The 26,385-nt window shown below is 48.4% G+C and overlaps 9 protein-coding genes across 9 annotated transcripts; 4 read left to right on the top strand and 5 right to left on the bottom strand.

Annotated features, from left to right (window-relative positions):
* Positions 1 to 85: 85 nt before the first annotated feature.
* NFIA_094890 (putative mitochondrial carrier protein (Pet8)) lies at positions 86 to 1,076 on the top strand (the record flags this gene model as incomplete). The annotated part of the gene is made up of 2 exons (XM_001261765.1): positions 86 to 121; positions 171 to 1,076. 2 exons carry the CDS (start codon positions 86 to 88, stop codon positions 1,074 to 1,076), a joined length of 942 nt encoding a protein of 313 aa, XP_001261766.1.
* Positions 1,077 to 1,504: 428 nt separating this feature from the next.
* NFIA_094880 (glycoside hydrolase family 15 protein) lies at positions 1,505 to 3,640 on the bottom strand (the record flags this gene model as incomplete). The annotated part of the gene is made up of 3 exons (XM_001261764.1): positions 1,505 to 1,729; positions 1,779 to 1,843; positions 1,891 to 3,640. The coding sequence occupies 3 exons, from the start codon at positions 3,638 to 3,640 to the stop codon at positions 1,505 to 1,507; spliced, it is 2,040 nt and encodes a 679-aa protein (XP_001261765.1).
* Positions 3,641 to 4,549: 909 nt separating this feature from the next.
* Positions 4,550 to 5,116, bottom strand: NFIA_094870 (SRPBCC domain-containing protein; the record flags this gene model as incomplete). The annotated part of the gene is made up of 2 exons (XM_001261763.1): positions 4,550 to 4,981; positions 5,057 to 5,116. The coding sequence occupies 2 exons, from the start codon at positions 5,114 to 5,116 to the stop codon at positions 4,550 to 4,552; spliced, it is 492 nt and encodes a 163-aa protein (XP_001261764.1).
* Positions 5,117 to 9,884: 4,768 nt separating this feature from the next.
* Positions 9,885 to 13,633, top strand: NFIA_094860 (NB-ARC and TPR domain protein; the record flags this gene model as incomplete). The annotated part of the gene is made up of 7 exons (XM_001261762.1): positions 9,885 to 10,070; positions 10,631 to 10,817; positions 11,073 to 11,417; positions 11,478 to 12,519; positions 12,586 to 13,080; positions 13,144 to 13,335; positions 13,390 to 13,633. The coding sequence occupies 7 exons, from the start codon at positions 9,885 to 9,887 to the stop codon at positions 13,631 to 13,633; spliced, it is 2,691 nt and encodes an 896-aa protein (XP_001261763.1).
* Positions 13,634 to 14,238: 605 nt separating this feature from the next.
* On the bottom strand, positions 14,239 to 14,871 carry NFIA_094850 (putative CmcJ-like methyltransferase; the record flags this gene model as incomplete). The annotated part of the gene is made up of 2 exons (XM_001261761.1): positions 14,239 to 14,472; positions 14,548 to 14,871. The coding sequence occupies 2 exons, from the start codon at positions 14,869 to 14,871 to the stop codon at positions 14,239 to 14,241; spliced, it is 558 nt and encodes a 185-aa protein (XP_001261762.1).
* Positions 14,872 to 15,637: 766 nt separating this feature from the next.
* Positions 15,638 to 16,081, top strand: NFIA_094840 (uncharacterized protein; the record flags this gene model as incomplete). The annotated part of the gene is made up of 2 exons (XM_001261760.1): positions 15,638 to 15,744; positions 15,859 to 16,081. 2 exons carry the CDS (start codon positions 15,638 to 15,640, stop codon positions 16,079 to 16,081), a joined length of 330 nt encoding a protein of 109 aa, XP_001261761.1.
* Positions 16,082 to 16,957: 876 nt separating this feature from the next.
* On the bottom strand, positions 16,958 to 18,773 carry NFIA_094830 (uncharacterized protein; the record flags this gene model as incomplete). Its single annotated transcript, XM_001261759.1, has 7 exons — positions 16,958 to 17,089; positions 17,154 to 17,351; positions 17,400 to 17,496; positions 17,546 to 17,645; positions 17,707 to 18,131; positions 18,207 to 18,583; positions 18,705 to 18,773. The coding sequence occupies 7 exons, from the start codon at positions 18,771 to 18,773 to the stop codon at positions 16,958 to 16,960; spliced, it is 1,398 nt and encodes a 465-aa protein (XP_001261760.1).
* Positions 18,774 to 19,196: 423 nt separating this feature from the next.
* NFIA_094820 (uncharacterized protein) lies at positions 19,197 to 21,529 on the top strand (the record flags this gene model as incomplete). Its single annotated transcript, XM_001261758.1, has 4 exons — positions 19,197 to 19,287; positions 19,345 to 20,058; positions 20,123 to 20,975; positions 21,469 to 21,529. The coding sequence occupies 4 exons, from the start codon at positions 19,197 to 19,199 to the stop codon at positions 21,527 to 21,529; spliced, it is 1,719 nt and encodes a 572-aa protein (XP_001261759.1).
* A 1,151-nt stretch (positions 21,530 to 22,680) lies between these two features.
* On the bottom strand, positions 22,681 to 24,555 carry NFIA_094810 (putative MFS sugar transporter; the record flags this gene model as incomplete). Its single annotated transcript, XM_001261757.1, has 1 exon — positions 22,681 to 24,555. The coding sequence occupies one exon, from the start codon at positions 24,553 to 24,555 to the stop codon at positions 22,681 to 22,683; it is 1,875 nt and encodes a 624-aa protein (XP_001261758.1).
* Between the last annotated feature and the right edge of the window lie 1,830 nt (positions 24,556 to 26,385).

Below are 26,385 nucleotides of genomic sequence, written 5' to 3'. Positions count from 1 at the left end.
CTGTACGACGCCATTAATTCCTCCAACTAACGTCTAAAATATAACAACCGGTTTTTACCAGGCATGAGAGCTCATCGTCAGTACCATGTCTGTCGATGGCAGTAACAAGGACGTCTCGTTTGTACGTACCATATACAATAATGGCCTTGCGTGCAACTAATCCCATTTAGGCAGCAGGCATAGCCGCAGTAGGAGTTGAGCTGCTCACTCACCCACTCGACACGCTCATTACTCGATTACAATCACCCGCCTACGCCTCAACATATCAACGTGCAAATGGCGGCATCAACCCGGCTCTCTACCGAGGGTTATATCAAGGCTTCGGCCCAACGATTATCACCAGTATCCCCGCATCAGTCGCCTTCTTCACAATCTACGAAACCATGAAATCAACGCTTCAGCCTAACGAGGACACTCAACCATCAAAGTCTCGCGAGCTAGCCACGTACGCGCTTAGCAGCGCAGTAGCAGATCTGGTAGCATGCGCCATCACTAATCCCGCCGAGGTGCTGAAGCAGAATGCTCAAGTCGTGCATGTTCAATCCGGGCATAGTCGCTCGCCGCTGCTATCGACCGTCAAGCACTTCTCCAGGCATCCGACTAAGCTCTGGGCGGGGTACACCATGCTAGCGGCTGGCCATCTCCCCGGGACGAGTCTGACGTTCTCGACGTATGAGTATCTCAAGTCCTCGTGGTTTGAGGTACCGCAGGGTTCCAGTGATGTTAGTGCTCATTTCAAGGGAAGTTTCTACAGCGGTGCACTGGCCAGCGCGGTGGTGTCGCTGCTCTTCGTACCGGTTGATGTGGTGAAGACGCGCATGAGGCTTGCGGCGGGTACTCCCACCTATGCTCGACTGCCCTTGAAGGCCGATATTCGGCCCATACCTCCGTCAGTGAAGGTAGAGAGGGTATCGTCTGCTAATGCTGTGGCTGTAGCGAGGGGTGTATTAGTGAAGGAGGGTATACGAGGTCTTTTCAGAGGCGGGGCTTTGACTTGCCTCGCGGCTGGGCTGGGAGGTGGATTGTTTCTTGGGTGTTATGATGCTCTTAAGGTATGCTTTGGAGGTCAGGGATAAACAGGCGGCATTCGACATGCCTGCGGTCTTTTCCACTCTTGGTTGGGAATTTGTATAATAGAATATCTCCAATCTTCATAACCATGAGGGATACAAGTATAGAATATTGGTGTTTTGAATGCCGATGCCTTAAGACCTAGAAGGTACGGCTGTACCGCACATGCTTATCTACCAAATATGCATCGCAGGTTCTATTTTGAGAATTCCCGTCGAGGATCTGCGCTACGGTCTGACTACTGATTTACAGGCCTGTGCATTATCTAAATAATACTGTGAGGGAGTCAGAATGCTCGTCGACAGTTGAGGAATTTACGTATTGAGATCCATGTGCCGAATGATTAGGTACATGAGGTATATCTAGATTATTGGAGATGTACCGGAAACTTCAGTTGAATATCAGGAGTGAGCATCGATAGAAGTGCGGGTTTTCATCTCTCGCCTTGCTCCCCAAGGTTCATCGCAGCACTAACACACGCAAGATGGCTGAAGGCTTGTGGTGTATTCCCAATCTGCTCCCCTGATATGGCCACTTCTTCTGAGAACATGCCTAAATGATTTGCAAAGGAGAGCATGTTGTCAAAGTGGGCAACCGCCGCCTTTCGCAGTTGGGGGTAGAATGGATCGTCCATCTGATATGGCATTGCTTTTGAGGCCTGAATACCATGTCAGTATGCTGGTTCCCGGAGGGAAACGAAGACGTACACGCATCATTGCTTCGACTAGCCAAAAAGTCACCATGACGAATGCGCCCTCGCCGCCACCAATTCCTGGATTTGGGTCAGTAGGGAAAGTAGTCGTGTAGGAGAGAACATACCATCATCCACTTTTGTGTGGTCATACCGGGATACCATATTGGCAATTGATAACCCGCCTTTGGCCGGGGCACACATGATCTTCTTTAGAGTGGACAGGAATCTGGGATCATTTGGAGCGACGAAGAATACCAGCGGTGCAATAAGAACAGCTGCATCGAGCACATCCTGATTCTCATAGCTCATGCAGAAATACTTTCCCTTGAGGTTGAAGCCTTTGGTCATGATCTCATCGTAGAGCTCATCACGCGCACGCCTCCACTGATCCACATCTGGACACGGTAGATTAGACCGCTTCTCTGTTAGACGTATTGCTCTGTCCAGCGCAACCCAGAGCATGATTTTGCTGTAGACAAAATTCTGCTCCTTGCCTCGGACTTCCCACAGTGATCTGTCGGGCTCGTTTCGAACTCTGATTACATGCGCCATCATGCGTCGGACGGCGACCCACTGCTCATAGGAGATAGGCCGTCCGTGCTTGTTGTAGAGGTAGACACTGTCCATGAGCTCTCCATAGATATCCAGCTGTATATGTTTTGCAGCGGCGTTTCCGATACGTACGGGCTTACTACCCTTGTATCCCTCTAGATGGTCCAGCTCAGTTTCCGGAATGTCGCTCTCCCCTCGAATCGTCACCATTATGGGCAGGAATGGAGCGTCGGCTACGCATTCGTTATCCCTCACTGGAGGGAAGATGCGGTCGAAGATGAAGTTGATGTACGCTTCGGCTTCCATGGGATAGCCGTTCTTGAGGAACACGTACACGACAAAAGCAGCATCACGAAGCCAGGAGTACCGATAGTCCCAGTTCCGGGACCCCCCGACATACTCGGGAAGGGAGAACGTAGGAGCTGCAACGATTGCTCCGGTAGGTTTGTAGGTGAGAAGCTTAAGCACCAACAGGCTACGCTCAACCTGTTCTCTGTAGTGACCGCGGAACGTACAACGGGCGATCCAGCCACCCCAGAAGTCCAGCGTCTCTTTTTCCAGTCCGTCCAGGTAGTGTCGTAAGGAGCCCTCCTCAGGAAGACTCGTTTCCGGGTCGTGCAGCACAAATGAGATTGATTGCCCTTCTTTCATCCTCACCCTGGCATGTAGTCCAGGCCCTTTCGGTCCTTCCTTCTCCTGGAGTTTTAGATCCACCGGGGAAATGGCATCAGCTGGCTCAAGCGAAGTGTCGATACCAGAATGGATAGTCAAGTTCAGTTTTTGCGTGTCGCTCTCGAAAGAATATTTCTTGAGCGCGCCGCTGGAGTTCTCTGGAGTGATCCAATGGCCAGTGTGTCTGTCTCTTGCATAGTTGAACGCAGGAAAGATCTCAAAATCCATCTCCATTTCACCCCTCACGCATTCGATCCTTCGAACAACACCTGAATGACATGGTCTCTGCGGATCATTACGAGCAATGGGGTCATCGCAAATACACCACTCCGAGCGCGAGTTGTGACTTGATACAGGCAGGTAGTCGAGTAGACTAACCACCCCCTGTTCGTCGATCCATCGGGTCTCCAACATGTTAGTGTACGGTCGATATCGCTGCTTGCTGATTGGTTGGATATCCGGTATTGGGGATATGGAGAAGTGTCCTCCCTGTGTACAGTCAAGGATGCGACAGAAGACGGAGGGCGAATCGAAGACAGGCCAGCACATGTAGTCAAGGCTGCCAGTTTTGCTGATCAGGGCGCAGGTGTGCATGTCCCCCACCAGGCCATAGTCTTCTATGCTAGTGTACGGTGATGTAGTTCCCTCCATCCTCAATTGATTTGTCCGGTGAGATACAAAGATTAGTGTTGATGGCTATAGTGCCTGAATGAATTTATTGATGGTGTTCGGTTTGTGGCATGTGGTTGGAGGTCTGGTGATCAGTGACATCACTGCTCCGGGGTATCCGTTGGTCTACACTTCCTCTTATGTGTCCACCTGATGGAAGATGCAGCTGATAATTGGTTGAGAAGTAGATATCATAGTCTCTACATATTAGTTATAAGTGCTTTAGAAGGTCAGCGAATCCCACTCCGGTTACCTTACATTATATAGCTGACGTCAATAATGTGGCAGGAAGCTCAAAATATAATGCTGCTAAAGTCACCAACTCAACATAGTAATAGAAAATAAACTTACCACTCTCATAAAGTCTACGTGAGTATTTACATGCATGCATTCCTTAATAACCTTGAATCCATGGTCACTCATAATAAATAGAGTACAGACCATTTCTTTCGTAGATACGGGCCCTTTGCGTTACTCTGCTAATAGCACATCAGCCACTATTAATTGAAGGATTTCATTATTAATTATTAAATAAACACAGTATTCATTCTATTGAACCTACAAGCTTGTGTCTCGAGTTATGATCTAAAATGTGAGTGAGAATCCTCAGCTGAACCACTGTTAAGTGTTTCTGGATCGTCTATAGTGGCTGGATGATGAAACACCCATTACGGCTGAATCTTTGACAGAAGGCCAAAACTCGAGAAACGGTGGTTATCATTCAATTCAACAAAGACACGAAACCAAGAGTGTATCAGAGCACAGAAAGATGGAATGCGAGGAATGACTCGAGAAGAGACGCTTCTCTTGGACACAGCATGGGATATCAGACGGACAGAATAAACAATAATTGTTAGACAACAGGTAGCAAACTATATCGGGCGTAGCTCGCTATTCTGTGCGCTCTTCTTCAACCCAAGCTTTGAGATCATGGTTAAACCCATCGTACCCCTTCCTTGAATCCTCCGCCAGACCAACATAGCTGGCGAGGAAGCTCTCCCCCATGAGAAATGAAAGAAGACCTGTGAACGTCTCTTCATGGACGAACCTTGTGCGGCTCTGTTCCTGTCCCGAGGCCGGAATTTCCTCGAATCGAAACATATGCTCCCCGGTGAAAATCCCTGGGATAGAACCAACCCAGCTAAACATGGACTGCATGTTTGATGAGACGACGGGCGAGAACTTCATCTTTCCGTAGCCTGCACAGACATTCAATTTGTCACCAGGTTGAAGATCGATAGATGATTTAGTTGGGTCAACGGCTGATATCGAGCGGATGAATCCATTGGGCGAGTATTTCGGGATGCATGAAAAGTCCAGAAACTGGTGGGAAGTGTCAGAAAGACAAATTATTCATGGTCGAAATTATTGTTTCTTAGCATCCAACGGAAGCCATACCTTCTCTCTGACCGTTGCTGGAGGAGCATTGATCTCAATGCTTGTGGTGATTAAATACATGATGCTAGTTGTCAGGTCTTTCCGGGCAGTTGTTTGTCTTCAACAAAAAGGTATTTGAAGACTAATAAAGTGATTTTGTGTTTCTCTCCGATAATGTTTTGATGGATTCATCTGACATGGTGGGCGCCTCTCTATATAAGCTAGGAAATCACTTTACCCGAATCGGCACTCTGTGTGGCCGTTGCCGACTAAATCTCACCCCTTAACCGGTGTTGACTGGAAATGATTGGCTCAAACGGAACACGGAATTCCGTGCCCAGTGATCTCAGCCTCAAGCCCTCGGCCCCCTCAGCCATGACAACTCACGAGCCCTCTGACAAGAGCCATACAGCCAGCCTTATACTGCTACTTTCTCAAGTTGTTGGTCAGCAAGTGTTGCCAATGGTTAGAAGGCGTCCAGTAAGAATCCGCGAGCCAAAGGCATGCCAGCAATGCGCGTACGCAAAAGTGAAATGTGACCAACAAGAGACGGGTGGGTGCAAGCGGTACGATACTTTCTCAGTTCAAGTCCATTGAGCTCCGTTAAATAAGGCTAGATGTTCTCGTTTGAAGAGGGAGTGTATCACTCAGCCGCCGGGGGCTCACAAGAGCAAGCCTACCTCTCCGTTGTAGGTACCCACGAGATCCGCAGGGGGTTTGGCTGTTAACTTTGTTCAAAGGGATGTTGCGAGACTCAAGAAGAAGCTTGAGACTGTGGCTTGTCTTGTTGGCGTAGCATCCCAGACAACGTCTGACGCAGCATCGAAGACTGAACAGGCGGACAGACACCACGCACAGAAACCCTCACAATTGGCTCTTCCGTGGGATGAAAGTCTCGATTTTACTCGTGAAAGTGCATCGGCGATATTGACAAAGTACCGGACGGAGATGGCCTATTACTGCCCCTGTGTTGTCATCCCGCTTGACATGACATTGCCGGAGTTGCAGCAAAAAAGCCCACTTCTCTTGAGTGCGATTCTAATGGTGGCTTGTCTTGACGATGCGAATCGGACAAAACGCATGACAGATCAGTTCCTAGATCATGTCAGCTGTTCCATTGTTAAGAAACAGCACAAGAGCCTTGATATCCTCCAGGCTCTCTTGGTCTGCATATCATGGTATCTATAATTTTTCCATTTCAATCTTACCTGTAGAATTCGGGCTCACATCATAATAGGTATCATTTTTTGTTCGAATCCGAGGAGCAGATGAGTATCATTTTGCACCTGGCTCTGGCCATGCTAAATAGCCTTGGACTCCATAAAAGGCCTGATCCATCTGTTGGAAAACCACCGCAATCTCCCGAGAATGACAATGCTCATACCACAGATGCACGGAGAGCCTACCTCGGGTGCTTTTATACCACCTGTGTGTATGTAGATTGGCCCTCTACATCGCTCCCGCAATCGGGCTGACCCATTCAGAACTGCAACATGTCTCAAAGATGTGGATCCTCCTAGATACACGAGCTACACTGAAGAATGCTGTCGCGTGCTTGAGGGACTGCAGGAATATCCTACAGATATGTATCTTGTCCAGCTAGCGCGACTAAATCGTATGGCCTACCGGATCGTTCAGACACCTACCCTCGATGCGTACAATCCACCGCACATAGCTTCGTCGGATTCAGTCCAAACGTGTACGGCTCTTGAAGCGGACTTAAAGCATTTGCAGCCATCTAGCGCGCAGGACCACATGCACGACTGTGAGTGACACCCACTTGCCTTACTATGTCATGTACGGCAACACTTGCTAAGCTTGTACCTAGCCATTCTGGCGTTACAGTATTACAGTCTGGAGCTGCTCTTATACGAGTCCGCTCTGGAAGACGGCTTCTCAAAGGGCGACTGGAATACCACCGGGGTGCATAATGATATCCTTGACTCAGGTTTGACGTCAGCGAAAGACTTCTTCTCAACGTTCTCTTCTCTTACGCCTCGATATTTGCTCTATCTCCCATATTGGGTCTACCAGCAATACTACCATGCCGTCGATGCATTATCTAAATTTCTCGTCATAGCATGGAAGGGGCGCCATCAGATAAACGCACCTGTTACCATCGATGTTTCAACAGCCGTCAATACGTTCATTGGGAAAGCTAAAAACGCAGTGCAGCTTCTTAATCATGAGGAATCGTCACTCTGCGCGAAGGAAACACTTGATCGATATATTTCACGAGTGCGTGCAATTGAGAAGCTGCATGAAGGAAGACTTGCTGGTGTCCAAGCTTATGGCATCAATATGAATGCTGCGAGCAGGAATTCAATACTGGATGCGACATTTTCGCTACCGCATGGCATGTCGTGGCAGTTTCTGGAATCAGAATAACATAGCGCTTTGCTATAATCCTTTAGAGAGAAAGGATTGTCACGCTGGAATGAAGAACCACTATAGTTTTTAATTATCTTGATATCTCATAGAATGTCAAGAGTGATGTGAATTATATTGTAATCATCATCCTGACTTCTTTCCAGAATATTCGACGTATAGGGATTGAATATGTGGTGGTTGTTGAGGCTCAGCTGTACATATATATTCTGACTACTTACGTATTAATCTATGAGAGATTTGATTGATCCCCGAATAGCTCAACAACCACCTGGAGTTCTAATCAGAATTCAGCGAATATATATTTGTTAGATAGGAGGTTGTCTTGTAACCAAAAAGAACCAAAAAAGATACAAGAATTGTGGTATGGTGCCCTTGCCTGTAAGCGCCATCCCAGCCACAACAATCCAGGGAGCACTGTGGGAAGTTATACAAGTTTACACTTGAGTGACCATATTTGTTGCTCGTTAGATAACTCTGGGAGCAGAGGACTGTGCACTAGTATGCAGCGACCCTCTGAACAGGTTGTCTCAATCAGTCTGGAAGACATGGCACAACCATCGCATGACTGGCGTCCACGGACTTTCGAAGCTGTGTCTACTATCACACCTTTTTTTGCCGAAGAATTTCGAAGAATTTCAGCTTGACAAAGGACGCAGGATGACAATCACTGTATTCATAGTTTTCAGCCAGGTGGTTCAGGTGAGCAGACAACTAGACCACTCTCTCTGCTCTGCATTCTTCTGAAGGCCAGATGATATCGAACATGGTTGGTCTTGTTGCTGGCGTAGACATAGCAAGATGTTAGGTGCGGCAGGTGGTCCTGGTAAGGCTAATTGGGCAGCAGCGTCCTGTCCTTCCTTTCCTTTTTACCATGGCCATGCCATGGAGCTTCCATAATAACAATATGCATTTCCAGGTTGCCGCAAGGGACCTTTGTCCTGATCAGTGGGTGCCTCGAGGCCGCATACGGTCACCGACACATTCTTATCACTGGAGCATCCTGGTTGGTTGCCTGCTCTCTTGCAAACGGTTTTTGCACAATCTTTCTATTGTTTAACGCCGCGGCTCTAATTGCCACGACTATAGTACCAGGAGGACTGCGAAATGTGATGCTCGGCTTTATGGAGCGTCAGCACCCATTGGGAGTTAGCTCAGTTCTATCTGGGCTGGTGCCTTTGTTCAGCATTCGAGCTGGAGATGTACTTTCTTTGGTTTTCAAGTCCAGCCATCCTCCATACGGAGTGTCGGGACCTAAATATCGGTAGGGCAATCCTGGGCACTGTCGTTTTCGGACTCCTCGGTCTACTGCTTCCAACTGTTGATTTTTCCCTTGAAAGGAATGGTAAAATAGACTGGATCGGTGCATAGCTCGGTACAAGCGGTCTGATTGTTTCAATGTCGCGTGGCAGTGCATATTCCAGGCAAATTAGAAAGGTTCTAAAGAGCCTCAGTCAGGCTCCTGCAAGTGGATGGAACACCCCCTTCGAGATTATTTTGCTCGCTATGTCAGTTTTGGTGCTTGCCATATTCGGTATTTGGGAGTATAGGAGGAGAGGATATGATCTGGCTAAGATTCCGCTTTTGTCCAGCCTCAGGCGCTGTTTGATTTGAATCCAAATCGTCCGAGAAACTGGTATGGACAAGAATGGCTTGCAACATTGCACAACCAGATCGAGGCTGTGCAAGACCTTGTGGTTTGGGCAATGGCATGGGTGACGAAGGCAGCCATTCAGAAACAGTGCCTTCGGTACTAGTATGAGGAGATCCTGTATATTCCGAGCCAGCCACCTGGAAGCCAAACACCTCTGGCTCCCATTACCAGCCTGAAACTACAAGCTGGAAGAAATCTTCATGATGGAAGCAAGCTCCTACAGACTTTCATCCAATTTTTCGGCGGCTCCCGATTATACGACTGAAACTCAAAGCAGTTACCACCAAGCGTGAGCACTTTTGACCTTGGCTATATATCTTGTCTCGACTCTCCTTTCTAGGACGATACTACTTTCACTAGTAACGCAAGACCAGCTTCTGGACCCGAGTGCGATGGGTGAAAAGGAACTGGATGGTTTTCACGTCCCTCATCCTGATTTTGTTATACGGCCCGAATATAATGAAGGGCGTTTGTCTGCAGATCTGTTGTGTGGAAATTACACAAGTCGCGTGGAATTTAGTACACTGTAGTTGCTCGCTGGCATAACCCCGCCCGCGATTTATCAGCTCTGATTTTCGCGAGTCCCTTGTTCCGACCTTCACAACTTTGTTCTGACCCTCAAAATCATCCATCAGTGGAGGGACCCTAGAATCATGTCGATGCAGAGGCTTCGACCAGTTCATCTACGAGATAAGGATTCAACAGATGGTGACGTTGAGTAAACTAAACCGTCGTTTATTTTCTTTGTCTAAGATCAACCGCCTGACAAACAGTTGCATCAGTATCATCCTAATTCCCGGTATTAGCATGCTCCCCGTCCGAGAATGGTGGATTTTGTCGCAGCAGTGGACGGCTTTTTTCGAGTCGACAGAATCCCGCGTCAATCTCTTCACCTACGACTATCAGATTACGCTCGACAACACTTTCTCGTTTCAGGCCCTATTAGACAAGGGGCATGACTTGCTTGCTGCTCTCAATCAACACCAGCAGAATGTGAGTTGTTGCTCCAGCGCAGAATGCCTCCGATGACAACGAGGCTGATACCACAAGCCAAAGAACATACGACCCATTCTTTTCGTGAGCCACAGTCTCGGATCTTTTGTCGTGAAACAGGTAACTGCTGGCTTTCTCTATCTGGTTATACCCGGTGTTAATTTGTCAGGCGTTTTGTGTCGCCAACGCCCAGAAGCATTGTTACTCCCCGCTTCTCAATTCTGTCTTAGCAATTGTGTTCTTAGGAGCTTTACATCTGTCCTCTGCCCCCGATCAACTCTCTGAGCGATACATTCGTATCCTTCGATCTATCCCCAATAATATCTCTAAGCAAGGGTTCTCTCGGATCGCAGAGGAGTCCTGGCTTCTTGCCGACATCTCCAAGCTCTTTGACGATACCGAGATTCAGGTGGAAATACTTTCGTTGTACGAGACTGAAGAGACACGGATCCGTGTCGGTATGAGGGAAGGGAAGGGTCTTTTTGGTTCCCACCGGAGCTGCATGGTTTGTCTCGATATCCCGCCAACTGTGCCTTGCTGACGTTATCGTCATACCGCAGCTTTCGGGGCCCGAAGTGTCGAAAATCGGTGCGATTCGAGAGCAGCAGTTTGCCCTCGCAGGGACACACGCGGAACTCCCCAGGCTCCAGCAGCTCGATGGACAGCCTCACTATAAGGTGCAGGAATGGCTGCGGTTTGTACTGAGTAACAATTACAGGCAAGCAGTTGAACGCAGACTCAACCTGGGTAAGCATAAAAACTGCAGATTAGAGCTTCGTCTCTGTTTTGAATTGACTATTGAAACTAACCTGAGTTCCATGAATAGACGTAACAGCAAGTCCAACCATCAGCTTGTCAAGTTTGTCCTCATACGATGCTGCCAGGATTGGTATAGCCTCAAAATCGTAGAAAGTAATGCGTTGTGCTTACAATATTATGTAGCATTGAAAGACAGCAACTACCAGCCAACAAAGGCTAACTCTGGAACCAATGACGCTGCAGCTGGCTCTTCAACCACAAAAGAATGGCAACTGATTCCAATTTTGGACGGATTCAACGCTCCGAGGCGACTTGCAAAACTCCCATGTTTTATGATGGACACCCCAGTTCGAAATAATGCTTTTTTCGGTCGAGAGTCTATCATTGAAGAGCTAGACAAATATCTACTTCCGCAGGGGAAGTCGACACCATTCTCCCTAGGAGATTCGCATCGACGACATGTGGTTCTCTGCGGAATTGGCGGTATTGGTAAGACGTCAATAGCCATTGAATATGTATTTTCTCGGAAAACGAAGTTCGATGCCATATTTTGGATTCGATCCGATGAGGCGTTAAAACTTGAACATGGTGAGTACGACATACTTGACCACACGTTTCAGTTCAAGACGGATTTATGATAAGACTCAGACTTTTGTCGGATCGCCGTGGAGCTTGGTCTTCAGGATGCAAATGAGCCTTTCAACCCTGTTGTATGCCGAGAGCTCACAAAGGGCTGGCTCGAGAATCCGATAAAAGTTCTTGATCAGGAACATGACATTATCAGCCAAGCGGAGGTTCAGTGGTTGATAGTTTTTGACAACGCGGACAGCCCGGATTTGTTGCAGGATTATTGGCCATTGTCATCTAATGGATCAATTCTGGTCACAAGCAGAGACCCGCTCTCCAAGAACAGTCCTTCTATTGCATACAGAGCTATTGACTTAGCCCCCTTGGAGGACCACGAGGGCGCAGAACTTCTTCGACGGCTCTCCCACGTGACCGACGATGTGGAGGTCTCTGTCAAGATTGCGGCCAAGCTGGGAGGTCTTCCATTGGCTATCTCCCAGATGGCAGCAGTGATTCGGTATCAATATCTTTCATTTACGGAGTTTTATGAAAGGTACGAAGACGAGCATGATCGGCGTGAACTTCATTCCTTCGACGCGGTCATTCCTAGACCCGAGGCTAGAGGGAACATTGCGTCTATTTGGGCAGTGGAACAACTGGGGGACCACGCAGCCTGTCTTCTGGAGATTTGTGCAATGCTAGACCCTGACTGCATACAGGAGCGGCTTTTTATTTGCGATTTGAGTGCCGTGCGGTGGCTGGATCATTTCCCAAAGACTTCCTTTGCCTACTCCGCTGCGCGTGCGAACCTGATCAAAAGATCTCTTATCACGCGCAACGCTGATAAGAAAGAGTTCAGGATCCACCGCGTGCTGCAAGACTCAGTCCTATCCAAGATGTCTACTGAAAAGATGCTTCAAACGTTCTCCTTTTCGGTAGATCTTGTACTAGCAGCGTGGGGTCGTACACCACTCGTGCAGAGGCATGCCATAAGCCTGGCCAGGAGTCGTGATGGCCTCTTTCCTCATGCTCTAGCACTGAGACATATGTTCGAAAGACAGTATAAGGCCAAAATCCATGGACCAGGCCTGCAGATTGCGAAACTCATGAATGAGGCAGGTTGGTAAGCGCAAATTAAGCCGTTTCCGGTCATCTGCAGCCACGATACTGATCAGACAAAACGTGCTAGGTACCAACACGAGAGAGGGAATTCGGAAGATATGAAGTCTTTTCTTACATTGGCATTGGAGATTTGCGACCAGACCCCTGGTCCAGAGTCGGCCCAATTGCTCGCTGATATCCACTACGGGTTGGCAGCCGCAGCGAATGAGACCAATGATGGAGCGACTTGCCTCAGTCATACCGAGCAATTACTCAAATTGCGTCTTGAGACAAGTTCATCCACCGGCAAAAGTGACATCCGCCTCGCAATTGCACACAACGAGTATGGCATAGCTTTGGTAATGAACCACGAATATGAGAAGGCTATTGCAGCGTTCACGACTTCCATTGACGTGTATCGTGGACTACTTGACTACTGGCCTTCGATGGACACAAATCCACGCACAAATATGGGCTTCACGTTCTGGGTTATGGGAGACCTAGACCAAGCTTGGCAGACTCTGCGTGATCTTCTCAGTGACCGGGAAATCAAATTTGGTGTTAATGACAGGGAATCGTACAGGTAGGTTGACTCGCTTCAGCGTTTGCAGAGGCATGAAACTCATGAGACTTATCGCGTTCACAGAACTGGTAGAGTGTATCACGGGCTCGGCAACATTTGCTACGACCGTGGCCTATTTGAGGAGAGCGAGAATTGGCACCAGAGAGCACTCTCACATTATCAAAGCACGCTTGGCAATATCCATCACAAGACTGCAGATCTCTGCCATCGCGTTGCTCAGCATTGTCTACGACGCGGTGAAATGGACCATGCTAGGTGGGTTTTCCGGTCAATTTAGAGAGAAGAAGGCGTGCCTAACCATTGTACTAGAACTCTAATCGACCAGGCGTTAAAGATATACAGTCTGAGAGAGTCAGTATATCTCCCTGAGCTTGCCCGCACAACGTTTCTCAAGGCACAGCTCGCCATGAATTCGAGAGAGGTTCTGGAGGCTACAGATCTTTTCAAGAAAGCAAAAGACATGAGATCTCGAATACCACATGCCCCTCACAAGCCAGATGCAAGTCTGAGGGAGTCTGACTTTGATCGACTTGTAACATTCTTTTCTCGGTAAGGCAGGAGATGAGTACGGAGACAAATTGGAGTTTCTCTGCTCTAGTTAGAGACTAGTATGGGCATGTTGATGTTTATTCAAGGCTTTTTTTTGTCATAGCTACAAGGGCAAACAGAGAGGAATGTTGATTGTCATTGTTGAGATCATTAGAAATAAAACAAACTTAATCGTAGAATACCATTGCACGGCCTTCAATACTCTGTCGTGGTGGTTCTCGGTCTGAAGCCAGTGGATTCCAGAAAGAAGCGTGGGGGACACCTAGTATTGTCGTGTCAGAAACTGTACAGACTTTTGGTGATTTTTGGACTCATCCACCTACCCGGGCAAGCTGATTTCAACGAGTCCATCTGCTTAAATACGATGATCTCACTAGGCTCGTGATCGCTCAAGTAGTACCACTTGAGCCCATCCCTGTAGTACATGACTCTATTTTCTGTCGCAAGGTCTGGGTAAAGCAAGTCCGCTACCGCCAGGTCCCTGCGAACATCAATCAAAGATGAATCGCAGAGAACCAGAGGCCAGTCATTGACGGGACCTCGAAGTGGCTTCCAGAAGCTGCGGGTGACGGTAATGAGTATTGGGAGTTGGCGAACACGGAAGGCATCTTACTTGATCCACTGGAATCGCTTCTTCAGGAGGCCATCTGCCTCTTTCCCGTACTGGCGCCGTATCTCATCTATAGTCCCTTCGCGGCTTGTGTCTATAGTTACAGTTGGGCGACCGGACTTAAAAAGGACAAACAGTTGTGCAATCTTACCTACATGAACCACTGTTGTTGGCTGGTCATACTCATACGCCGTTCCGTCTGATACTGGATACATAGGGTGTCGCTTTCGTATCTAGAAGTGCTTATCAGGAACCAAGTGCCGGAGGTAAGGGGGTAGAAACTGTACACCGTAACGAAAAACATCTACCCGACTAGCACCAAGATGAGCTTTCAGCACTCCTTCCATCAAGTGAAGGTACTGTGTGACCTCCTTCTGCTTGAAAAAATCGTCATACTCGAGGCCAGTGTTGACCTTGAGAATGGTGAAGCCATTGCGCTCGAGCTGAAATTGATCTTCCCGTCCCCGCATATTCTCGACGGTAATACCGTTTATTTTTTCATGTGTCATGTTGCTCTGGGGGCAGCCATTGTAGGGTGGGAATTTAAACGTATAGGGCCGCTGTTGCTTGTGCAGTTCGTCCGGCGTCAGGAAAAACAAGCTGGCCTGAACTGTCGAGCAGGAGTCGTCCATCGGAAGAATAAGTTCCTGTTTGTCTGCTATCAGATCTGGATTCAGCAGCAACGATGGTGAAGAGCAAACAGCACAGCTTCCGATCAGCTGTATCTGATCCCTCACCATCCAGGCGAGGTCACTAACGAATTCTCTGCTTATAGCGCGTGACCGCGGCTCAAAGTTGTGGGCGAGGCTTCGTCCTCACAGGAAGTCAACCCATGCAACTCTGCCCAACAGCCCCAACACATCATTTGGCATCATTACATGGCTCCACAAATGCCACATCCTTATCGAGAGCATGGAGTGAGGCTTTGCTGCGGGGTCTTGTGCGAAATACCTCACTTGATCAAATCTTCCTTCTCAGTCATGGCATTTGCCACCAATTCCTAGGAAGAGGGTAACAGTAAATCAAGGAATATTACATTCGCCGCACTCTGCATGTTATTCCCTCAGCTGCATATAACCTAGCTTTAGATGGAATTGTTGCTTATCACAAATTAAGCTGAAATCGTAAATGGATAGGTATCAAAGTTTGCTCCCCATTTTCACCGGCCCACAGCGCGGCACGGCACGGCACGAAAGTAAAATTGATTAAATGCACTTTTCACCCCACCATCTTACTGTCATTTAATGCTACACCCATGACCATATCATGCGGGTAATATGATCTGGACACGTACTTGTTCATCATTTGTTGTGACATCGACATCGACAAGACAAACATTCATGGTTGTCGGTGTCAAAAGTGGGGTAAATCGGTGGCCAGGGCTTGCAGCGCTAAACAATGCTTCTCCGCACACCTGCGAAGAAAATGGCACAGTCCCCCGTCACGTTATCTTCACACTATGTATGTACTTATTGGGGCACTCCCCGTCGGAAGAACAACATCTTGTTAAGTTCTGTGACAGCCTCCATTAAGCCTTCAAGGACACCGCGCATCGAGTGGTATGCATATCCTTATATTAGGTCCAATATGCAATCTTATTCTTAACCTGAGTGTCATAGATTTATCAGCATGAGCTCTCTTCAAGATCATCCCGATGTTATCAATGATCCTCTTTCAGAAGATGAGACATCCGAGCCTGTCCCCTCCGAAGGCGAGGAGTTAGAGCAGAAAGACACGCGCGAGCGACCCTGGAAGGGCTTCTGGCCCCCTCCACCTAGCAGCAAACCTGGATACCCATACGACGTGAAGCCGGGCGACATTGTTACCATTATGGGCAACTGATAGAAGTAGGATGGTTGAACGAGTTCATATTGAGGAAATGCGAAATGCCGCTGAGCAGCGGGCAGTATATCAGATGTCAATTAGCTTTTCTTCTGGCGAGATTCTGCTGTTACCCTCTTTCGGATCAGTCGTTACAGAATGAGATACATTGCCTTTCTCCATTGTATCATTCACTGTGTTTCAATCTAAGTTATGTCATACCATGAAAGCTAAATAACTCTCCAATATAGCTTTCCCCAAACAAATAGTTCATTCAAACATCCTCCGACCTGTTTTGACTTCACAAGGTCGGCCGGACTTTTGGAGAACTGTCTTCATTGCGTTGATCAATGCCATGTCAGAGCCTGAGAGATATTGTCAGTACCCAACATATAGAAAATGGAAAAACAAACAGCACCTGGTTTTCCCAAGACAGAAACAACAACTGGGAGTTGCTCATCCAAATCACTGATACGAGAGTGATACTCCAATTCGCCGACTAGATCTGCAATTAGATTTCCAGTATTCCAGAGTGGAGTTTTCTAAGGGATATCATACTTGGCACCGAGACTTCAGGCGCCCCCATCACTGGCGCTAGCCAGATGCTATCAAATGCATTTGGGGCGGTCGGTGGCCTCCAGATGTATGAGCAATCTTCAATTAGAATGCATCATGACTAAAACTCACAAAGGTGGATCCTCTTTATAGTCCACTTCTTGGCTGGTGATGGGCAGGATGACAAGAGGATTTCTCTGACTTGTCTGCAATATATGCTTCAACAGCCACTCCTTATATACTTCGAGACGTCTCATTCCGTCTTCATGTTCTGCGCATGAGATATGCTTGGCAAGGTCCCTCCGAGTCTGTCAGCAAATGCTCCATAAGGGTTTCAGATCGCTAATATTTCACAAACCATCGGAAACGCGTCACAGGGTTAATATAAGGCTCCCGGCCAAACTTTTTATGGTACTCTTCTCTGAAGCTGTCCATTGTGTGATAAGCATCGTATACAAAGGTGTTGATCCCAACCTAAACCTCCCAATCAGCATAGTGTCTCTTCAAAGCTGCTGGATGAACTGCATGATAGGCTCACATCCTTCAGATACTCCTGAACTGTGTGGTTCCCAGCCTCGTTTGGTGGAGAAGCTTTCCAGGTGTCAGCTATAGAAACCTTTTCCGTTTTGATACCGAACGTGGCCTCCAAGTCAGCAATGAATGAATCAATCAGCTGCATCTGCTCCGTGTTTGGAATTGGCAGAAAATCAACAGGGTAGACAATTGAAATGGGAAGCTAAGTTCGTTAACGCATGTGCAAACCATGTCCACTGTTGCAACTTACATCATCGTAGGTAGCACTCGTCTGGTTGAGCCAAACACCGACCCATTTCTCTAAAGAGAGAATACTTCTCGTGTACATGGCAGGTGAATCAAATCTCCTGAGATCGATTAGCCAGTTCCATCCGCAAGGAAGTCCGGAAAACGTACGGAAAAGAGGGTACTGCATTGTCCAAGGGAATCAAGTCATGAGTAAGGCGGATCTGGAAAGCTCCATTTGCCATTGCGGGCCGCCGACTGCTTCCTGTTGCTGTGGCATAATTGTCAGCCATGCCGGGTCCTCTGGTCATATTGCACCGAGTCAAACCCACTGTCTGTGCCAAGAGTGAAGTCCATCCAATCATACGAAGCAATGGCCGCGCCGCTTCCACCGCTGCTGCTCCAAGCAGACTGATAGCCATCTGCTCGTGGATTGAACGGCGCATGATAATCGACAGATTCTGTAGGCTCCTCTCGAGCGATCAGTGAGCCTAGTTTGAGGGTACCCAGGAGCTCGGCTCCGGCATCAATCAGTCGCTTAACTGCTGGGCATGTTACCGTTGCCGGCTTGGAGAGACTGTAGAACGCCCGATCCCCTGCTGTAACCCGGAGCCCTTCGACTTCGAATATGTCTTTAATGGCAAATCTCACCCCACCAAGTGGCTTGTCATCTGCAAGGACCCCAGGTATACGAGAGCTCACTGCAACTCCGAGGCTTGTATAGAAGTCACCACTGACATGGAGATTTTTGAAAGGTCTGTCAAAATGTTATCCTATTGAACTGGAGTACTGCAGTCTCCCTTGCGGCTCTTTTGGAGTCACATTGACGTACCCTGGGGTAATCGGAGGCTGGATGGCGACCATGAAAGCCCCATTTACGTCATCGTATATCCTGTAGACAGTGTAAAGCTTCCCGTATGAGACCATGCGAGGACCTGGGTGTAGCTGGCCGCCAACCTCCTTGTTGAATGAGATCCACCAATCTGGCTTCCACTCCTTGGGCAGGCTTTCGATAGACGCTGACAGATTCGACTGAATGCTGTTGTCTTCCGTCACAACAATGATACCCGCAAGAAACTCTGGTTGGAATATATCGTCGATATGTAGCCAGGCCTGGATTTGATCGTGGAGCCAGGTTGAATTCGCCGTCTCCGTGGGGCCCAGTCGAAAAACGGTGGCAAGGGAGGTGATAGTGGTTGGTAGGTCCAACTGTGATTCATGAATTAGTTAAACGACTCATGAGTTAATCGGAGCATAGACATGCCTCCAACTCTGGCAGTGCGAGGAAGCGCTTATCTCCCAGCTGAAAAAAGGAGTGATGCTCAATCACTGGGACAGGCGCCGTGGCGTAAGTGCCCTGCGGGAAAGCCATTGGTTGAATAACTCGACCGCCACCCATTGCGAATACACTTCTCAAGGATGTAATTAGAGTGCTAGCAGGTCTGATGGAGTGGATTTTGGAAAGCATAGAAAATGCGAAGAAATGGAATCGGATCTTAATATGAAATGGGTCTTCCAAGGTTCGGCTCGCGGGTTGGCCCGTGACCCCACCCGAACTAGGCATTAACCGGCGCCCCACACAACTGTGACAAGAATATGCAGTAGTTCGTTGTGCTAGCATTGCTACCCTAGTCACCAGGATATGCTAATCATGAGGGGTGTACAACTTGCAGCACTGACGCCTCCTTTTCATACTAACCCAGACCACCTGGGTCCGGGCGACTCATGAAAAGTATCATCTTCTGCATCGGATGTGTTGCCGCTAACATAACAGGACACATATTGAAACCATCTCCCTCACAGACTTAGCTCCTACGGCAATATGGTCCAGTCCGCAAGGCAGACGGCGGGTGAACCCCGTGAACGACAGCATGGAGAAGCCCAAGGCGTGAAGCGACGTGAGAAAAAGCGACGTGAGTATTGACGAAGGTACAATATGAAGTACATATTACTGACTTCCGTCATTAAAGGCCGGCCTTACATGCGGGATGAATATGCACAGGCAATTCTGTTATATTCCCAACAATCTGTGACGCGGTCCCTGTACGCGGGAGTTCATTTTGAGAATCTGGCCCGTTACTTGCAGCAGCCATACGAGGCACAAGTACCGGATCTGGTCGCCAATAAACGCGACGCAAATATTGACCCGGCCTTCAACTTCGTCACGTTCTATAATCTCGATCCCTCCACAGATACACGAGAAACTTACATTAATTCGCCGGACGTCTTTGAGAACAAGGCAAAGGAATTGGCCGATTCTCCCTACGGTCGCTTGATATTCATGAGGGGCCATCCGTCGCCAGAATGGCTGCTGACAATCGGCGCAACATATCAAGTTGACCCTGAATTTTTTCGGAGACATCTGGACTTTCGGCACGGTCTGCGAGACCATTATTCGTTGCCCTCGCTGCCATCCACGCTAAGTACCGCATTCACACTACGTGTAGCGACGATAGGCGCATCTGTCGCAAAGACGAAGACAGACTCCGAGCAAGACACCATAGAAATACTCCGCGAGGAAAATAAGCTACAGCTCAACGAATACCGGGAAAAACTCAAAATTCTCACCCAAATGAAACTTGGTGACTCAATAGTGCGGGACTTGTCTATCCATGACCTCCAACAATTTTCTATTGAGCAAGATATCTCGCTATATGTGGGCACATGTGGGGCAGGATGGTTCGGTGAGTGTTGCTTGGTATAATTTCATTGTTGACAAAGGCTAAACTTCTCTCTGTCCGTATCAAGCTTTGATCTGGCTCGACACAACCAGCAATTTGAAGGAAGGTGCAACCTCGTTTCTTACCAGCCCACTGCGGACGGGATCCTGGATGATATCCTCGGTACCTGTAATCCAGCATCGGGCAGGTCTTGCCCTTAGACAGCCTCGCAAGCTTCGGGAACGTGCCGCAGAAGAGGCCGACATGGATGGCCCCAAGCCCTCAGAAAGAATGGTGCAAAGTGCATGCCTTCTCCATCTTGATTATGGCCTTGACCTAGACAAGGCCCTTGCTGCAGGGAACAGCTTCTACGCTCTGCATGAGATTCTGGTATTTGCAGCCTTTTCGGAAAATCAGTTTCTTAATATGCTTGAAACGAAACTACTCAACGAACTCGACCCCGCGTTTCTGGTCCAACAGAGAAACCCGACTTTGTCTAATCTGCTCTACCACCAACGGGTATTGGACAGACATATCCAACGAATCAAGGATAACCTGGCCGCATTCAAAGGCAAAGGATCTCTAGGATGGCCCGGATCGACTTTAGAGCCAGAAAAGCAACGAATTGTTGACGATGTTGCTGAAAAGCTTATTGGTGATTATGAATACCTACTTTCTCGTTCATTGACTTTATCCGGGCAGTGCAGCCGCGGGATGCAGGTTGTCATGAATAACGCCATGATCAAGGAGTCCCGCGATGCCATGAGTCAGGCCGAAGGCGTGGTAAAGCTCACACGCCTCGCTTTTATCTTTGTACCGCTCACTTTCACTGCGTCCTTTTTTGGCATGAACTTTGCTCAGTTTGGACAAGGAGACCTCAACATATGGATATGGTTCGTTGTTTCAACACCTGTCTTTATACTATCGCTGCTTTTGATGAGGTATGGTTTTCCTGGCAATGTCTCGAGAACATCCAGAAAACCAGGTACGTGGACACCCAGAGTCGATTCCAATGGCACTGAATGTGGACCTTGAGTCATGGACACAGCCGCGCAGGTGATCACATTGCGGGTTCTCTGGGTAAAGTTCGAACAATTCACTGCTGAATCTCGCTAAGAAAGCACCTAATTTGTCTCTTAATTTGGTCCCGCTTCGCTGGGTGGTCCTTTCTCCTGCGGCCCAACTACATCATCTCTCTAAGCGCCCGCTCAGGTTTGCAATAAGCAAAATGCACAGGTCACATTGCCCTCAAGTGCTATGATTCTTTGACCTTGCCGCATACATACTTGAGAAGGGGAAATCTCTCTGCATAAAGATACGACTCTTTCATATCCCGCTTAGCCCGCGGTCAGATCTTAGACCAAAGCCAATAAGTATAGCCGAGGCGATGAACCTGTACCGAGCAGCGAGTTAAGGTAACACCGACGCCTTAAGAGCTACGGCCGAGCCAGGCCGTGATGTCAACAACCGCGCCCTCCCCCCCAACCAAAAATAGAGAGGGGAAGCCTCCTCTAGTTTGCTATACAGAGTGGTCAGGCAGATGCATGCAGATTTCTTATTGCTCGAGAGCTGCCATAGAGGCGAAAAAATCACAGAACCCTCGAACTAGCCATTTAGGGAGCACGCATAGAGATTGTAACAATGCTGTGGCCGCACTATAATGTAGAAAAGGAATATCGCGCCGTTGACGGCGCCATCTGACTAGGCTTTCATGAAATTGCGGACTTGGTAGAAACCGGAGGATTATATATTAGGATTTCTAAGTCACTAGCCCCGAATTACTTGTTGTATTGATCTTTCACCTCGAGACACTATCCAATTCTACGCATACATGAGACCCTCACATCCTGCCAGTTGGCTCCTGGGAGTACACAGGCCCAACCACGTCTTCAACAACGAAGCGATGATAGGATTGAAAATTATTCGCTAGTAGAAGGGAAAGCAGCAAATATCCGACGTATGCAACGACTACAAAATGCGGCAATTGAAAGAAGACTTGACAATATTGCGAAAATGGCCGAGGATATTGAGCAATCACTTATCCAGAAAGCCGCTCGCCGGGCGAAGTTAAGTCAGCAGATCGATGCTCAAAAAAGAAAAACTGAGAGGGCACAGCGCAGCTAGCAGCAGCGAGATGACGCAGACCGAAGAAGAAATGAACGTGTACACAGTCAGCAGCAGATGGGCAAGAATAAGCTCGAACCTCCCCACTAACGCAGGCCCACTCGAACACAGCCTAGACCTAGAGCCTAGCTAGCAAATGACATCAAAGGATTTGACGAACCAGTATTCTAGTTGTAATAACTTACAAGGGCCCACCGGTATTAGCCAGACTACCGGCGGGGAGAAGATCAGATCGACTCATAGAAAACTATTCTGATAAGTATGGAGAGGACTGTTTAAGATTGGGACATCCATGGAATTGGGCCATCCGTGTGCTAGCCTAATCCGGGTTAATTCATCGTTACATCCATTTACTGCGTGGCAATAGCGGTACATTAGCTTAGCTACCTATGCCTATTCCCTGCCATTAGATATTTTCCTCTATGATTTCTCATCAATGATTTATAGTTTCTTATGGATTATTAGGTAGACGGAAGGTATACATCGAAGAGAGGTCGTATCGCACACCTCATTTCGTTGGTCTCAGTACCTGCGAAAAGGACACTCGTCTCCCCTGAGGCCAAAATAGCCCCGGTTTTGCAGGTTGTTCTGAAGCTCGCGGAATTTGCTCTTTTTCGCTTTCTTCTCGAACAGAATGTCGATCTCAAGGTAGCTCAAGCCGTAGGTTTCCGGTAGTCTCCAGTAGCACCAGATCAAGCACAAAAGGGTCGTCCCCGCGAAAAAGAAACAGGACTTGCCCTTCCAGTTCCACTCGTCGGGACTCAGCATATTTGGCGTCATCCAGTTGATGAGCACGCCGGACAGGTTGTAGGCCACGCGGGCCAGAACGACGGTCTTGACGCGGAGCCGGGTTGAAGGAATCTCGGCGACCAGCACGTAGCAAATTGGCCCGATGGTGATGTTGTAGACGAACGTCAGGAAAACAAGAAGAGAGCCAAGAGCCCACAAGTGCCATTGCGCGGTTGAAGCTAAGCTGACACACCCTGCAGTAAGTAGAGTGAGGAACAGGAACAAAAGTCCAAAAAGATAGAGTCGGCGGCGACCCACGCGGGGCATTAGAAACCAGGAGATTACACCCCCAGCAATTGCCAGGCCAAACGTCCCGACTGTTAGACTGAAAGCCTGGCTGGTGTCGAATCCAGCCTGCTTGTAATAGTATGCCGACCAGCCCATCAGGCTGCTGCCACACACTTGCTGGGTGACCCAGACGAAGCATGTAATCTCTGTTCGGCGAAGGTCGACCCGTTTGAAGCAGTCCAGGTACGAGATGGCGCTGCCACCCGTCAGATGCTTTTCGACTTCGTTGGTATGTGTCAACATGGCGGCCGTCTGATCCACGCTGACGCCGCTCCGCGTCAGCCGTGCCAAAGACCGTTTGGCCTCTTGCGGTCGGTCGTGCCGGATCAACCACCAGGGTGATTCGGGGGCCAAGATCACGCCGATCAGGATGGGCAAGCCGATGGCCCACTGGAGGCCAAATGGAAGGCGAAAGGACAGTGTGGACTCGTTGTTGGCGAATGAACGAGTCACACCCGTCGCGAGGAGCTGGCCCAGTACCCAGCACATATTGATGCTGCTGAGAAGGTATGCGCGGAGCGCGACTGGCATGACTTCGGCGGCGTAGTTGATAGTCAGGGTCTGAAAGACGCCCCATGGGATTCCACACATGATCTGTCCTGCAAGCAACATCTGCAGATTGACCGCGAAGAAGGGCAATAAGATACAGAAAAAGAGAACAACGAGAGCGGCAGATATAGTGATGCGATATCCGACGCGATCAGCCAGCAGACCATTGAGAAGCAGTCCAACAATCTGCCCTGCCTCTGCCCCAGTGGACAGACCAAACTGCCAGCGAGCAGGAATTTCATAGTCGCCGTCCTTGCTTGGCACGCCATAGTGTCGTTTGAAGGCCGGAAGTGAGAAGAAAGCAAATATGAGTAGAGTGTCGAACCCTTCCATGATGAGGGTAGAAGAAACGACCACCGACCACGCCATCGCCTTGGGGTATAGCCGGCAACCATCCAAGAACTTGATTTTGCGTTCTGCTTTTGCCGCTTCCCTAGCTCCAGAATCCAGCCGGCGCAATCCGGGAATTAGAGTAGAGAGACCATAGAAAAGATCAGACTCGGATGACCGAGCGGTAGAGGAAAGCAGGCCATTGGTACTATTGATATCGCACCCCCAAACATCATATAAACCATACGTTGTCTTGTGGGTGCTCGATACCGGCTCGAGATGATATGAGCCTGGCTCTTTTGGGTCAAGGGTGGAGGGGGAGATCGTGGCCTGTGTCGGCAATTGTTGAAGCGGACATGGCGGCTCGGAATAGGAATCAGTGCTGGAGTTCATTCCTGCGATTTTGATATGGATTGTTTGGTGTCTTCCGCCGCTACACATCCAGTGTTGTTGTTCACATCCTGCATAAAGCTATTGACCGGTTTCAGTCTCAGTGTCGATGGTGAAATATATAAAAGGAGGAATTGGAATCTTTTACAGAAGTGGCTGTTGCCTCGACTCGCGCCATCAGAGAATATTACATGGTTTGAGCACCATGCAGCTGGCGGATTATTGGGCGTGTTTGACAGCCCCAAATCCTTACTCATGAAGAGCACCAAGGAAGACATCATATTAGGTTTCGGGTGAGTTTTGGCAGACCCGAAAACGTAAACATGAGGGGGAGCAAAAAGAGAAAATAAAAAAGGAAAAAAAGGGGGATTGGCTTAGATTCAGCTCCTGAATGGTGACATTACGCAGCCAAGTGTAAGCTAAATGTCTGTCTTAACTATGGGCCCAATAGTACGACCGTTATTCGGGGTATAGTTGTGTACGGATGCTAGTCAGCCTTTCTCTTCCGTTGGGCCAGATCTTCTGCAGAACCTGTTGTGGCTTGAGCGGCTCTAATCTTCCGAGGAGTAAGGTGGCCCCTTCTAGTCAGCGAACCATCTAAGATTTAAGGATCTCATGTGTTGAAAGTATAATTCAGACTGTGAACAATTTTGATAGAGGACGGTGATGATTACTATTTGATAGCAAAATGAGACATGTCTTCTGCGTTCTCGATAGTTCAATCGCCTTGACAAGCGGAACTAGGTGGCAATGGGCCTTTCACCTATTAGAACGTTGACTGCTCTCCAGGTTTAATCGAGAAATTGATCTCCACCTTCGACTCTGCTCTGGTTGTCTTCCCATGTGGCTCGTAAGTGGAACCATCCGGGGTACCTTAAGCGAGGATCCGATTCTTGACCTGTTGATTGGGCATTAAAGGATTGGGACAGCTGTACAAGATGCCTTAGCCGCATAATGCTTCCCAGTTCGCATTGGTTACTGCTTTTAAGTTTTATCAGCCAACCCAAAGATATGAAGGTCCAGACCCGTGCAGGTGCATGGAGTGCTGATGGCGTTAGGATATGGGTGCAACAAATATCGGAGGTATTTCATTTGACACGGAAATAACTTTAGACTTCGAAACCATTGCGATCCTCAGTCGAGGTTGTAGTTGTACGCAGGAATGCTGTGCGAGTGCCCAGGAATAGTTTGAAGCTCGAAGCCTCGGCAGACTGCCTTGTTCTCTGCATCGCGTCGCTATGCCGATTTGGAAACGGAGCATTAGTGTTGACACAATGGTGGACTTGACGACACTATCATTCTTAACTAGACACAGAGGCCTATCTACGTGTTGGTTTAGGCGAGACGTGACTAATGCCGACAAAAATTAAATAACCCCATAGACTGTAAAGACCAGGAGAATGCATTTCTCCCACCTAAGGCAGAGAAAGTAGCCTTCTGATAAATTCTATCTTACAAATTTCATAACAGAGTCCAGAAGTCTGAAGTGGATTCGCCGAATAACTACTGGTCCGCAGCTTATTCAAATGCGACGGAACCCAATCAATCTGCACTAACAATGATGATTCAACGTCCGTGCATTGCTGCTCTGGTTGGGTCAACGTCACCCGTTGGAATGGACGGATCAGGTGGCGAACCTAGCATCAGTCTCAGCTGCGCTCAGGCTGGTTCCGAACAGCCCAGCATGGTAGATGATCTGCCCGGTCCATGGCAACACATCATCTCCCAAACCCCTCCTCGAACCAAGGTAGGGTGATCGGTCTTTTGACATGCGACTGCTCTTTTGACCGCCAGTCATTACAAGCTCACGGGTACCTCACCTACGCCCCTATAATTTTACTTTGAACTCATTTTAAAGAGTTGTAAAGAAAGTGTCATCCA

This window comes from Aspergillus fischeri, genomic scaffold, assembly GCF_000149645.3.
Source record: "Aspergillus fischeri NRRL 181 1099437636262 genomic scaffold, whole genome shotgun sequence".
NCBI classification, from domain to species: domain Eukaryota; kingdom Fungi; phylum Ascomycota; class Eurotiomycetes; order Eurotiales; family Aspergillaceae; genus Aspergillus; species Aspergillus fischeri.
The sequence above is the reverse complement of the archived record's forward strand: the minus strand, read 5'-3'. Positions and strand labels throughout refer to the sequence as shown.